This window comes from Coffea arabica, chromosome 3c, assembly GCF_036785885.1.
Source record: "Coffea arabica cultivar ET-39 chromosome 3c, Coffea Arabica ET-39 HiFi, whole genome shotgun sequence".
NCBI lineage: Eukaryota > Viridiplantae > Streptophyta > Magnoliopsida > Gentianales > Rubiaceae > Coffea > Coffea arabica.
Genome location: NC_092314.1, coordinates 12,610,862 through 12,625,821, shown reverse-complemented (window position 1 = coordinate 12,625,821; position 14,960 = coordinate 12,610,862). Strand labels below are relative to the sequence as shown.

At 36.9% G+C, this 14,960-nt stretch overlaps 2 protein-coding genes across 2 annotated transcripts; both read right to left on the bottom strand.

Annotated features, from left to right (window-relative positions):
• Positions 1-700: 700 nt before the first annotated feature.
• Positions 701-5,094, bottom strand: LOC113734625 (AAA-ATPase At3g50940-like). The gene is made up of 2 exons (XM_027261234.2): positions 3,209-5,094; positions 701-1,512 (listed from the first exon to the last, which is right to left on the bottom strand). Exons 1-2 carry the CDS (start codon positions 4,223-4,225, stop codon positions 874-876), a joined length of 1,656 nt encoding a protein of 551 aa, XP_027117035.1. The 5' UTR covers positions 4,226-5,094; the 3' UTR covers positions 701-873.
• A 153-nt stretch (positions 5,095-5,247) lies between these two features.
• Positions 5,248-13,312, bottom strand: LOC113734627 (ras-related protein RABA5c). The gene is made up of 2 exons (XM_027261237.2): positions 12,622-13,312; positions 5,248-5,759 (listed from the first exon to the last, which is right to left on the bottom strand). Exons 1-2 carry the CDS (start codon positions 13,151-13,153, stop codon positions 5,437-5,439), a joined length of 855 nt encoding a protein of 284 aa, XP_027117038.1. The 5' UTR covers positions 13,154-13,312; the 3' UTR covers positions 5,248-5,436.
• Positions 13,313-14,960: the final 1,648 nt, after the last annotated feature.

The window sequence follows — 14,960 nt, the reverse complement described above, 5'->3', positions numbered from 1 at the left end:
TTCTAAGCGCAAAGGGTAAAGAGCACATTGATGGATAGAGTACGAGTAAAAATTGCAGTTTTTAGTCCTATGTATGCTTGGCTAGTCTTACTATAGCCTAGTATGTTTCACTTTAGATAATATTTTCTTCCTTAAGAATTGCATACTTCTCATTTAGATCTTCAATTCTTAAATTTTTTTTGACATATTTGATCCCTTTTATTTCTAACATTATACTCTTGAAAGGCATCTTGGATGCTGGAGAGTGGACTTGAAGTGCAAATTTCATAAAGATCATAGACCGAATTTAAAAAATTAAAAGGTAAAGGACTAAAGTGAAATTATTTATACCTTAAGGAATCATGTTTGGTAAAGATGCAATATGGGGAACTAATAATGAAATTATTTTATCATGCGAGGAACCAAGACTGGTTCTTCCTTCATTTTCTTTAATCTGTGCTTTGCCCCATATGTGGTAGACAAATCACATCATAGTTTGCTGCCTCTAGAGAATTTGAAATGTATCATAATGTGGCTTGTTATATAATGAGAATTTTAGCGTACCAAGTACCCTAGAAGTTTAGTGTATCAAATGCTCTTGAAAGAGTTGTAATATACGAAATAGTTATGTTAGGATTTCTAATTTTTTTTTTTTGGAGTTTTTTCTTGAAAAATATATTATAGCAATTTGATGTATGTATCAAAAAAGTAATCGAAAATGTATCCGCAAAAAACGTGAAAATATTTTCTTAGAAAACTGCAATCCAAACAAAGGTAGTTTAGCACCAGGAGACACGATGAACTTGGTTTCGCACCAGGGGACATGATCTGCGAATTTTGTTATCCTCCTCTACTCAGGTGCTCCCGCATTTATGCCCACCTCTCCCTTCAAATTCAGGTCAGGGAGAGTTTCTCAGCAGAAGATCCTGAGTCTATTTTCAGTACTTGAGTCTCCTTTTTCTCCAGAAGCAATTGAATCAAGCCTCTCAAAATAATATCAGCCTCATCCTTCTTGATCACTTGAACTTCATCAGGAGACACTTTATTCATCTTTACCAGGTCTTTGATTGCTTCAAGGCTGATTACGTTTGTCTCTCCCTCATTTCCACCTTCTTCCTCAAGCTCAAGGGGAACTGCAGCTTCGGGTGCTTGTTGATTACTTTTATGATTTTCAAATTCGACATTTTTCTTTTTTTCCTCAAGGAACTCAATCAGGCCTTCTAGTGCAGTTTCAGGCTCACCATTCTTCAATAACTGCTCCCCTACCTCTGCAGGAGTCACCTTTGTAACTTTCATCAGCTGCTCAACAACCAAGAAGAGTGGATGATCTGTGATTCCAAGGTAATTGGAAGCAAGCAATTTGAAACCGCACGGGGTGCAATACGACATGTAAATGTGCACATCCATACGACCAGGGCGCAATAAAGCTGGATCTAGCTTATCTTTATGATTAGTTGTAAACACTATGATGCGCTCATCCCCACAGCTCGACCATAGTCCATCAATGAAGTTCAGCAATCCAGACAAGGTAACCTGGAAAGATGGTGAGTTAGAAAAGATTTTGCTGAGTGCTGACAATCTAATTCTCCATGGCTGTAATAAATATATGCATCTCAGGGAGAGATGACTGCAATTACCAGATTCATAGTGAAAATGGAACCTACACTGTCAAATCAGGCTACAAGGAACTGTGCAAAGGTTAACTGATCAAGAGGAGAGAAGAGGAGCTGAGGGAGAAACCAGCTCAGCTAAATCTGGCAGGAAAACCTTGAAGGTACTGTGGAAGCTGGACGTCAAGTGCAAGCTAAAACACTTTATTTGGAGGTGTATCAATGGAGCATTACCAGTCAATGGACTAATACATTGAAGAACTCAGACTGGTGATCCAATCTGCAAAGGATGCGGAGAGCAAGAGGAATCTATTGATTCCATTGCAGAAAAACTCAAGAGGTATGGAAAATGTCACCAATACAATGGGATGGAGTAGTAGAGCATACAGGGAACTTTTTAGCTTGGTGGAATGCTGTTATGGGAGCAACAAGCAGGATAAATGGCATGGACCATATAGAGTTGACAGCCAATATACTCTGGCAAATCTGGAAAAATGGAAATGATTGGAATTTTAATGCCAAACAAAGACATCCAATGAAAGCTGTTCAAAAGGCACAACTGGAATGGCAGGAGCAGGTAACAGTCAGAAGAAAGAATGAGAGAATGAGCTCTGCTGATATCAGTGGTGCCAGGGAAGAGCCAGTAGCAGTAGAAGAGGGGAGTGCAGATATTCAAATCCGAGTAACAACTCAAGTGCAGAAAGATTCAAGCAGAGTTGGGATGGGGATCATTGCAACTAACAGCAATAAACAGGTGGTAATAGCTTGGGCACTTAATGATAGAAGCTCAGGAAGTCAACTACAGGTTACTGCTGAAGCTGTTAAACTGGCCATCATCAAGGCCAAAAAACAGCAGTGGCAGGAAATTAAAGTACGTATCCCCATCATCCAAGTGCTGAAGGAGATAACATCAAGGAAAACCAGGGACATCAAAATGGCAACATTAATCAATGATATCAACAATCTGAGATCCTTATTCCAGAAATGCTCCTTTTGTTTGGATAAGAGTATAGATCATAGATGTAAACTGATTAGTGATTATGCTTTAGGCATCTTTCAAGATGAGGAATGAATTAATCCTCAGTGTACTTTGCACTTTTGTATAGCATCACTTGAGCCTTTGCTCATATAAGTGTACATCTTTTGCCCATCAATACAAATTATATTGTCGCTGAAAAAAAAAAGTAATAAATATATGCAAGTATCTAAGTCAGAGCCCAAGAGACTGACAAGGAATTCTGTGAATCTCCAGCCCTTGGTACTTAACTAACGAGAAATGGCAACTGGCATTTGGGTACCTGGCTAGGAGTCTAAGACATACCGTTGTAGATGGAACTTGTTTAGACATTCAATTTAATCGCCTTAAACCGTGATTATCACTTTCTGCCAACTAGTATGATAACATATATGCTTGATAAAGTCTTCTGGTATATGGTATTTGCCAAAGCACTCTAGTTTGTTTATGTGTCAAGAGTTCATCAAGCAATTTCAGCTCACGCAAAGGAGAGAGTCATGCAATGGGCAAAACTGAAACAATATGTATACCCTCGTAATAAAGCACACTGCAAGATTTAATGCTATGTTACTCCAAAGCAGCACAAATCACGTTGGAAACTTACCCTGTTTTCTTGACCATATTGGTGAGGGTGCATAGGTGCCCTTGATGCTTTTGGCCGGTTGTTCGTGAGCTCAATCGAGCAATCAATGTCCTCCACGACGAGTATCGACTGATTAGCTGTTGAAATCAGATACCTTCTCAGATCAGAGTTGGTCCTGATATCAGTGAGCTCCAAGTCATAGATATCAAATTTTAAATAATTGGCAATGGCTGCAATCAAACTTGATTTCCCTGTTCCTGGTGGCCCAAACAGCAAATACCCTCTTTTCCATGCCTTCCCAACTTTCCTATAAAGCTCTTTCCTTCGGACAAAGTTCTCAAGATCATTGATAATTATCTTTTTATCATCTGTATCCATCGCCAACGTGTCAAATGTGGCTGGATGATCAAGATTAACTGATTGCCACGGATTACCCCTATGTCCCATCATCCGATCATTTCCCAACATAAACAATTTCAGTGTCTTCTTTTCAACTTCAACAGCCTTGGATCTTTCCAAAACATAAGGCAAGTACTCACCAATAACCATTTCCTTATGCTTCTTGTGAAAGATTAATTCATAATACCGGTGTTCAGATATCATAGTTGAATTGTAGTCACCAGGCATCGTAACGTATCTCGGTTGAATCTGCTTACAAACCATCCTCCATTTTAGCTGGATGCCGTTAAATTGTTGGGTGAGTTCTTCATTGCTTTCCATGTAAACGTTGATTTTCTTTTCTTTTTGAGGCAACGTGGCTCGAAGCCTTTTGGTGGACGGACTTAGAATGGATCCCAAATAAACTTCTGCAGCCTTGAAGAGTTGATTTTGGCCAAGGCCATCGAATTCATCGATGGCTAAGATGACTTCATTGGAGAATGCTGTGAAAAGCTGGTGAACTTTGGTGAAGAAGAAGTGTCTGAACTCCTGGGGGATGATATCATTGGCGAAGGACCTAATAAGCATGGCTGTGGCAGTTACTGAGGCTGCAGCAGAGATGATTGCTTTGGTTGATGGTATTTGGATGTTTGAAGGCATGGCTGTTGAAAAATTTATGCCCTTTGGGGAATTGTTTTCAGGAACTCAGATGAATGGGGTTTGATGTAGCAGAAGAGGGTTCCAGGTACTTCAAAATATAAACAAAGAATCAAGAGGAATGACGCTGAGATTCAGTGGAATTCTTCTTCGAATTTTTTTGTTTCCAATCTGTGAAGCTGGAATGACGAGGAAATTAAGCAGAAATAGAAAAAGTCTCGAATAGTACCATTATTGGACAGTAACGATTGAAGACTTTTGGTAGACTTTAGGAAATGGGGTTTTCTCAAGGATTAAATTATGGTGTTAGTTGGGGAAAGACTAAAGAAAAGGCGACTGATCACTCAATCAGCAAAGACTTCTACCACGACTCCCAAAGTCTTCTTCCCTTTCTAGATGAGGTTTCTGACCAGCAACGCCTGTTTCTTCAGTCAATTAAGGACTCCAATCTTCAAGTGATGTACCCTCCAAGTTCTTTTCCTTTCTTCATATTCCAGACTTAAGATTATACTCTAACAGGCCTTTTTTCCTGTATACCTAATAGGTTGCTAGCCAGAAACAGAACATATCCCACAAATTCGTTTATTGCACAATTTCTAATGCAACTAAAATTGGATTTTCCTGAGGAATACAAAAAACTTGAACAATTGCTTGCCTTTTCAAAAAAATTGGTTATTGCAATCCTTCTAATGTAGTCAAATCTGCAATTTCCTGAGAACTTCTGAGACGACCTTTTCAAAGAAATTATACTGACTAGTGGTCTAAGAAGGAAGCTGCTTCATTTAAATACAAGTTTCCAAAAGGAAAGGTAGAAAAGGTATAGAAAGGCAATGATCAAAGCATGTCTGAGTGATCAAAGAAATGTTCTCCCAGTTGAACTACTACTGAATAAGTAACTAGTACTCCAAAAGAAGACTGTTGGGGAAGCTGCTTTTAGCTTTTAGCCCTGAGAACAATGCTAAGGATTGAGCACAACAGAACAAATATAACAGAAAATAAACACACTCATAAAATAAGTACTGGTATTCAAAAGAATTTAAATTTGACCTTTCACTAATTAACCGTTGTCCTTATGGTATCCAGGAGAAAAAAAAAAGGAACAGCAACCCCCTGATAAATATAATATCCGCCAATAAATGAAAAAATAGGGAAATGAACAGACTGTTCAAGGCAAATAAATAGATAGAAACCATTTTACACGTCTTAAATTTCAATCATCTGGAGCAACAAGAATATAAGCCTTGTGTCTGCTTTGTACCATCACTCCCATTGTTGACAAGGCTAATCCGATTGACAGATAATTCCGCTTTGTAAGAATCAGAGTTCAGTACCTTCCTGCTAACGTTGTTGTAGATCTCTCGAATAACCATCTCAAAAGCTGTTATAACGTTTGTTGAATCTAATGCAGATGTCTCCATGAAGAACAATCCTTCTGATTCTGCGAGACTCTTGCCTTCCTCCACGCTCACACTCCTTATATTCTCCAAATCACATTTGTTCCCAACAAGCATCCTTGCAACAGTTGTATCAGAATGAGCTGCAAGATGATAACTTAAAGGTCATTGGAAACGCAGAGGGTAGTTATACGATGAGAATGATAGATCATGAAATTGATTCTGAAAGCAAGAGACCGTAGCTTGAGAACCATACCCATGCACAAAAGATATTCAGTGACCACAACTTCCACAATATACCAAGTGGAAAATGAAATCATCAATGTCATTGTTTAGGAGAAAATATATACTTCCCTTCTGACAGTACATCTGTTTGGACAATTAAACAAAGAAGAAAACTATCTTTTCTGCCTCCCTGATATAGGCATCCAACATGCATTACTCTTAAAACCCCCAATAGCACTTTCCTCAGGCTTGTAGAGGGGCATTTGATCATGGAATGATAAAGAAATTACTCAAAGAATCCCCTTTCAAAATATCTTCGCAGAAAAAAGATTGAGAAAGGGGTAGAGGTGCAGGCAGGCAAATATCAACATAAACCACAACCCAATGTAAACAATGACATGGGATGGGATGAATCAAAATAACTAAACAATGACATCAACAACAGCATTAAAGTAGAAAAAAGAAACAAGCACAGGACACCATCACTTGTAACTGTGGCAAACCCAAATTGGAAAAAAAAATCAATGGGACCTAATCTGCTAAAGAATCTCCACTGCAAAACAATTGGTATGCGAAGGTGTCTGCAAGAACACGTATATGATGACAACATCAACTGTAAAGTGTATCTAATGCAATTTCCTAACCAATAGTTACAATTTCAAAGGAAGTGACTGGGGAAGGATCTTACTAAACAAAGAGGAATATGAAATTATAATCAGAACATTGTAGAGTTGGTGATAAAATCGGATGGCTAAAATGTAGTCACGATCGGAGTTACTTCACCATTCCACGACTTCAAAATTACAGCTTATACTTTCTGTACCTAGACCTCTTTGTCCCAATATCAACTTTGTCTCTCTTTGTTCTTCTTTCTTCGCTATTGCATTCTCTCAAGCAAAGTTATTAAACCCAACCCGACCAGACGATTGAATTGGTCAACTCAGTGACCCGACCATGGGACTGGGATGGCAGACTAGACCAACCAGATAAGGACAGCAGCCATTTGGACCCAGTGAAACCTACCGGTAAATTGGGAGACTGGGAACTCGGCTGGTTTGAGCAAACATCCCACAATGACTTCTTTAAGCCAAACTTTTATCATTCAATAGAGAATCATATCACTTTCCATCTTTTTGCTCTTTATTTCAAACTTTTCAATTGATTTCTTATAGTTCACAAACATACTTCTGGTATTCTACAGCTTCTAGCTATCCAATATAAAACCAGAAGGACAACAACAACAAACTTACATTTGGAACAAGTACATTTTGATTTAGAAATTTGACTATGTAACTTATTACAAGTTGGAATTATCAAAATAGTTGGCTTTTATCTTTCAAAATCTTAATAATTTGAATGTTAACAACTGAATTATATTGTTGTACTATTTTATGGAAACCAACAATTTAACCAGTGATCCATCGGTTGAAAAATTAACCCGCTGACCAGCCCCATGCCTGGTTGATCGTTGGATTAATTTTTTTACCATTTCTAAATTGACTAGTCTCACTGTGTTTCCTTTCCTCAAGTCAAAGTTGACTAAGTTTAAGTGATTTGCTTTTGCTAGCCCAACAATCTCCCCCTTCAGCTTGTACGAGGGCACCACCAATCTTGCTCCCCATCTGCAAAACAACAGCTTCCCCCTTACTCAACATTTCAGCACCATCAACTATATGTGCTTTTTCAAGTGACAAAAGCTTGAATTGCTAAGCTTGGATCCATCTCACTTGAGTGGCCCAAAGAAAAATAAAAGTTCATCACCTTAAAATAATCAACTTTGACTTCAGCAAAGGAAGGCCAGGTGAGACTAATCACTTCAGAGAAAGCATAAGTAGCATGAGCACAAAAAGAATGAAGAGAGAAAATTGAAATTGGCATAAGAGCTCCAGAGATAAAGTAAAGCCGCAACTTTGAATCCATGATCCAATGGTGAAACAAAGACCATTGAAATGAGATTTTAGTCGCATAATCCTCTCATCAAACTCTACACATGTAACCATTCCAAGCTTCAGATTCCTCTTTGTTGGTTAACATCCTTCCAAACCCTCTTCTTTTGAAGTTGTACTTTTTGGAAGAGAAATTGTAGTAGGTCCATGATGTTAATGTTTTTGTCATCTAATTGTCCCTGATAGACCTTTGTATCGTGTTATTTTCAATGTGGAGAACTTTTAGCTAGCCTAGGTCCAATGATTTTTCCTAGAATGGGTTTTCCATAGGTTCTCTCAAACTCTTGATCTGATGATACCTCAAATTTGACAATGGAGTTCTGTTTAAGAGATGCTTTCTGTGATTCATCAAATGCCATATGAATCTTTAGGAGTTCATGCTATCTCATTATCTCTTTTCTCGATAGTTATCTATCTACTGCATTAGACAGCTAAAAGGCTCAAACAAGGATCAGAGAGTTTTGGTGACTAGACAAAAGCAATAAGGATACAAACCAGTTAGTGGAGAAGTGGTCAGACCTCAATTTGAAAGGGGACTGGCCTTGAGAGTTAGAGGAATAGCATAATGCTAACTTAAAGAACTATAGGGGGATTTCTAATTAGGATGGGGGATCTCTCTGTCTCAGACACACACACACACACACACACACACACACACAAATGATGGTTTCAAAACCCATCGTAAAGCTACTCCTTAGATCCTCCATGAGTCGATTGATTTATTGTCTATATGCGTGTGTGTGTGTATCTGCAAGACAGTCAAGCTTGGATCCTGGGATTCTTGATCATGGCTCAATTATAAGTCTGGTTTCTTCACTTTGAAAATTACCTAGTCTTACATCCTCAATTTCCATAAATATTGTTCTATGAAAATAGACAATCCCAGCCAAACAACTCTCGCAGGTTGGTAAGAAGTTACTCTTCTTAGGTAGGAGAAGATTCGACAAAGAAAAGAGAGTGCTTGACTAGAATAACAGCTTTAGAGACCATAACTACATAGATAACTGCTTCCCCCTCTTCTCCATATTTAAGCCAAACTGTATGGCTGCTAGAAAGAAAGACGACCACACCTTCTTGTAAATGGTGTCAACAAGAGGCATTTTAGTACCCCCCCCCCCCCCCCAAAATTGACCTTTTCTATAAGCAATCTTCAATGAGTGGAGACAAGCAATCTTATTTAGAAAGGTGCTCGTCAAGTAACGTCGGCTTTCAAGCCCAAACCCAACTTTTCTATGTTGGGTGGTTAAGTGCATCTTACTTATATCAAAGCTTTCCTTTGGCTTTTAACAAATAATAGGACATTTTACTTAGGATTGGTAACGTGCACCCTCACGTTTTCTTCGCTTGCTTTGTAGTAGTGGAAATTGCCAAAACTTAAACTACAAAAAAGAGTTTGATGCAGATAATACTCGATTGTTAATCATGCATTTAGGGGAATATAATTTAAACTCAAACAATGGCTTTATGGTTTTGAGAAATTTTATTGTCCAAGTCTTGAGGATGAAACCGCGGAGGGCAGAATGGAATACCTAGCCCCAAACTATAATTGTAGTTTGGTCCTTTAACTATTAATCGGGGTTTATTATGTAATAAGCTAACAATTTAGAGACTTATTGGTAAAACAATAGAATTTTCCATACCTCACTGAACCCATCAACACATACTCTCCCCTTCGTCATTTGTTTTTCCCCCATTTTATTTGCTTTTCTTCTCCTTCCATTTTTCTCTCAAACGCACTGAAAGTTGATGCTCAATTCATCATCAACAAAGCCTCAATACTGTGCACACAGCCCAAAGTCTTCACACCTGTGACTTGAAGTAATAAGTCCTCAATTATGATGATCTTTGGTCACCGGATGTACCCGCAATTGGCAGTCAAAGGTGATGGATTACTATTAATAGCAGTTTTTATATTATCAACATTTCTCTGAATAAATTCACTAGTTGGGGTTTATTGTATATCTAATCCAAAAAACTTAATTAGTTAGACATAATATTAAAAGCCTAGTAAAATCTCCATTAACCTCTCCAAATCAATTTTATTTGTAATCCAACTACCCCAATTAAAGCTAAGGAAATGTGCTAGTTTGACAGCTTGTTCAATGTTGCAAATGAAGTTTATAGTTGGACTTCCAATTTTCACAATTCATGTATGGACTAGCAATGATAATTCACTCCCTTTTTTAATTTCTGGGCATGAATGTTGACAAATGGCAGCTTTCAAGTTTCAAACATCTCACTAGCTAATTTGTTGATAGATTGAAAGCAGTTCCACTGTAACTTGACTATAGATTCCTCCTTAAATTAGTTTTATACCCCATCCTCATCTAGCAAATCTTTGCGACTCCTTAATTACAAATTATCTTCTATGGGCTTTACTAGTAGAGAAGATTGTAGTGACATATAAATTAAATATGGGTAAAAAATAAAAAAACCCCCTGTGGTAAATCTAATACACAGAAAAGTCCCCCATGGTTTCAAAATATACAACACGACCCCTCATGCTTTGAACTAAATTGTAAAGGTGACGGAATCCGTTAAACGTGACGGAATCCGTTAAACTTAACGGAAATGGACGAAATGACCAAAATGCCCTGATATAATTAAGCAAAAGACAGTTCAAAAAAATCATTTGTTTTATTCTCTAAATAGAGGGAATTGAGGGTTAAGGGGTAGAATAGGTATATTTGATAAAAATTAGGTATAAATTTTTTTTTAAGTTCCATTAAGTTTAACGGATTCCGTCACCTTTACAATTTAGTTCAAAACATGAGGTGTCGTATTGTATATTTTGAAACCATAGGGAGGCTTTTCTGTGTATTTGGCTTACCACAGGGGGCTTTTTTGTTTTTTACCCATTAAATATATACTCATGAACTTCATCTTGACTTCAAAAATAACATTATTTTCCTATAAGCATTCCTTAAAAATTAATTTTGTGTTTCAATGAAATGCTTTATACTAATGAAGTCTTTTAACCATACACTGCTACTTTGATGTGGAAGATGAAACATTATGTTTAAAGCATATCCTGTTACTTTTTTGGCAAGCCGAGTTAAGAACAGCTATATACAGACATAAGCTGATTTCAATAAATGAAAAGTTAGTGAAACATCCTACTTCTTTTGGAGGAAACAGCGCACCATCATAGGAGGTATCATAAACTAATTAGAAAATGAATACTAATTAGATTATATTGGCAAAAAATGATATGCGGATAAATTATGTGTACACACACATATTACACAGCATAAATACATCCATCTTAACACGATCTTCAGAATCCAAATTTCCTACCATTTGGAGTACTCTGTTATACAGGCAGGTAAACATGGTGTATTTGATCTTATATCACATATAATAAGGAACAAAATTAGCCATTCTAATGTAAAGAAGCAAATTAGATTTTTGTCTTATTTTACTAATTATCAAGCTGTTAGAGGATTCAATTAATATAAGACGTACAGGATGTAATTGAACAAAATATACCCCATAAATCATCCAAAATTATGTGTTTCCTTCTAATTTCAGGACCTTGCAAAAGAACATTCACTGCTTTCCGGAGAAATACTTTCACGTTACTCAATCATTTGAATATGTATCCTCAACCTCCACATCATTTGAAGATGAACATAGCAATTACAGCTTCCAGAAAATGTAAATGAGACAAAACTAGTGCAAAGTATCAATCTACGATGTCAAAACAAATAAATAAGAAAATATCTTTCTTAGTTTTTCCCCCTTTTCCCAGTTATAGAAGGTATATTCTTATCAATCTTTTCTATCTGTCTTGTGCTCGAAAACTATTTCTGAAATAGAATAATTTTTTTTTAAGTTTTTCCCAATTTTGTCTTTCTTGTATCATCCATCAATGTAAATTTACATTGGACTGAAACACAGAACTTTTTTACCCTGATTTTGGAAGCTACTTTCTATCTCCAGCCCCTGTATAATTTGTTTGCTTTCAGAAGTTCATATATAATTGATTATGAAGTCATGTTACCCATGATCACCTTCTTGTTGAAACCATCCAAATTATCCAATCATTGAATTAATGCATGCATTTCCTTCATTGCTAACTTGCAAAAATTTCAATCTCCATAGAGATAGCAGAGATCAATGGGTAACATTAATCACTATACCAACCATGTGTTTCATACTGGTAATCACACACAGTCATAAGATCCTGATTCCACCTTAAACCAGTGCAATAATTCAATCAAATCTAAACACTAAACACTTTTCACAATTATCTCTGATCTCATGTCAATATCGCCTAATCTACTTGGTCAAGGTTGGTACAAATCTCAACCACCACATGCAAGTCTGTTAATCTGCGCATTTCACATTTATGATTCTTCCCTTTTCATTAAAGGGACAAAAATTCATCTTAAACTATCCAACTACATCCTTGCCCCCATACCCCACTACTTACAATCTGAAATGCACCATGTACTATAAAACATGAATGCATACATTCTGCACCAATGATCTTATATTTTTTCTTTGAAACAGTAAAAATTAAAATCTCAAATGGATCTAGGATTCCACAATTGACATTTCCAAGACACTTCCAATTTTTTATGCACCTCTATCAAACATGTGTACAGCTGCTCATGCAGGACCTACCAACTTTTAAGGGATGTGTCAAACAATCAATCAACCATCAACCCCAGGTGCAGTTGCTAGATTTTGTATTAGCAATTGCATAGCCTATCACTCTAGTTTTACATGTCACCAATAAAAGTACCAATACCGATGCACGAAGTACAACACACAATAAGAAACATATATTCAAGAAAACAAAAAAGTTTTAAGAATTCGAAAAACGTACTCTTAAGTTCATCAAGCCAGCGAGGAATGCTTTCAAAGGTGGTCCTCCGACTAATATCATAAACCAAAAGCGCACCAAAGGCACCACGATAATAAGCAGACGTGACAGCCCGAAAGCGTTCTTGACCAGCAGTGTCCCAAATCTGAGCTTTAACTTCTTTCCCATCAATTTCAAGGCTCTGGGTCTGAAACTCCACCCCAATTGTGGCTTTAGAATGTGGGTTGAACTCGTTTCTTGCATATCTAGACAACAAGTTGGATTTTCCCACAGCTGAGTCCCCTATTATCACTATCTTGAACAGATACTCCTCCCCCTCTTCATCTGATGAATCCATGGGAAGAAGCTGTGAGCCTTGAGGGAGGGTGGGGGGATTTTTGAGAGGAGGAACTGAACAGAAAGATGTGGGATGTGGAGAAGAGGTGGCCGAGGAGACAAGGTGGAGGCAGGGACAATGACCAGTGAGGCAACAATAAATGATGATAAATAGTGATGTGTTGTGGTGTGTGCCAACGACTCTGAGTTGGTTTGTCATCAACTTGTCGGTGTTAAATGGCGTTTGACTGGTTTTTCCACGATTGAATCAACGAAGGATCAACGGTTCTTTTGGTAAAAGATAAAACAGGAAAAGATTTTCTTACCGAAAGAGAAAACAAGAGGAAAAAGGAAAGAAGGGATTACGTGCTTTTGGTTTGGAAATGTGCGCCTTTTCTTCTTATTTTTAGGATACTGAAGAGGCGCTAAAGGCGATTGACGTTGGAATTTTGGTGCGAGCGGCATCATTTGTATTTATTAGTAGATCGGATTGCAAGAGATTACACGGACGCAATAATAAAATAGGGATAATATCAGAAGCCTCCCCTAAAGTCTTTCTTAATATCACTTAGTACTTTTAAAGTTTTAAAAACATCACTTACCTCCCTTACTTTTGTTATTTGTGCAACAAAATTCATAAAAATTCCAAACTATCCTTTTGCTTATTTTGCTAAATAAAAATACTTCTAAGACACTTTATTTACTCTAAAAAAATCACCACCTAAAAAACAACGACCTGGTTTTTATAAATCTAGTGGTACAAATTTTGTCACATCTTTAATACTTGAGTTGGTGAGATGGTGTGATAAATTTTGAGCCACTAGATCTACATAAATCAGATCCATCCAAGTCTTTGCTCTTAAAAAATAATCTCTAGTTGTACCAATATACCTGGAGATCGCAAATAGGCAGGATGGACGGGATTTGAATGGGATTTAATTTTTTTTTTCTAAATGGCAAAAGCAAGTTCCATTAAATAAAACCCAAAGGTTTTATAGAAGTGAAGCCACTGCTCTTGCTATATCTGCTTGAACAGCCTCAAGTATCCAAACTGGGAAGCTAGACTTCCATTCAGTAACATTTTTTAAGTTTAAAGCAAATCTTGCTAGTTTGTGTCTAACAGTGTTGCTCTTTCTTCAATCATAGCAAATTCATTGAAGATTGCAACCAAATTTGCCACCCTGATTGTTGATTTATTCATTTGTGATGCGTATCTCCTCCGGAAGTGATCCAATTAGGCAAAGAACAATTTGAGAAATAATGCCAGTTTCCATTGATTCAATTGTTTTTTGCCCCCATTGCATTCCTTGAGGACAAATAATCTTTAAAGGGAGAAATATTGTCATAATCCAAATGTATAGATTTAATATACCAATTGCTTAGTCTTTAATATTTGAATATGTAACCATGAGGTATCTTTGTGTGTGGTTCAATTAGTAATATATTGAGGGGTCTACAAAAACTTGTAATTGGTTAGAGGGGTCTCTTAGGAATAACAGAAATCATTTTGCTATGTCTCTCAATTACTCTTTGGTTTCTCTTGTTTTTATCTTCGTCTTCCCATTCTTCCTTGTCCGTTATTGCTTCTTGATTCTGCTTCTATTTTTTCCTCTTATTTTTTCTACAAACTCTCCAATTCTTAATAATTCTCAAGAAAAATAACTAAAATCCAATTGGGATCCTAACATGCTTGTTGTCACAATTTACACCAAATGGTGCAGGAGCACTAGCCCAGCTAACTTAAAAAAAAAAAAAAAAGAAGGTAAATTACATGTAACTCTCCTGTGATTTTGCATAATGCCAGATGACCCATCTGAAGTTTCAAAATAGCCACATAACCATTTATGATTTTATGTAAAACAAAAAATGGGTAGAATGCATAATCAGGTATGGCGATTAGACTATAAGCACTCTAAAAATGTGTATGATGAAATCATAACATTCATTTAATCCTCCTATAATTTGTATAAATATCCACTTTACCTTCTGTAATTTTTGCATTTTTTTCACATAATCCCCCAATGATT

Excerpts from the sequence above, each read along its gene's own strand:
- LOC113734625 (XM_027261234.2), bottom strand. The coding sequence starts at position 4,225 with ATGCCTTCAAACATCCAAATACCATCAACCAAAGCAATCATCTCTGCT. Across the intron at positions 1,513-3,208 it reads AATATGGTCAAGAAAACAGG|GTTACCTTGTCTGGATTGCT; the intron begins GTAAGTTTCCAA and ends CCATCTTTCCAG.
- LOC113734627 (XM_027261237.2), bottom strand. The coding sequence starts at position 13,153 with ATGACAAACCAACTCAGAGTCGTTGGCACACACCACAACACATCACTA. Across the intron at positions 5,760-12,621 it reads CTGGCTTGATGAACTTAAGA|CTCATTCTGATACAACTGTT; the intron begins GTACGTTTTTCG and ends ATCATCTTGCAG.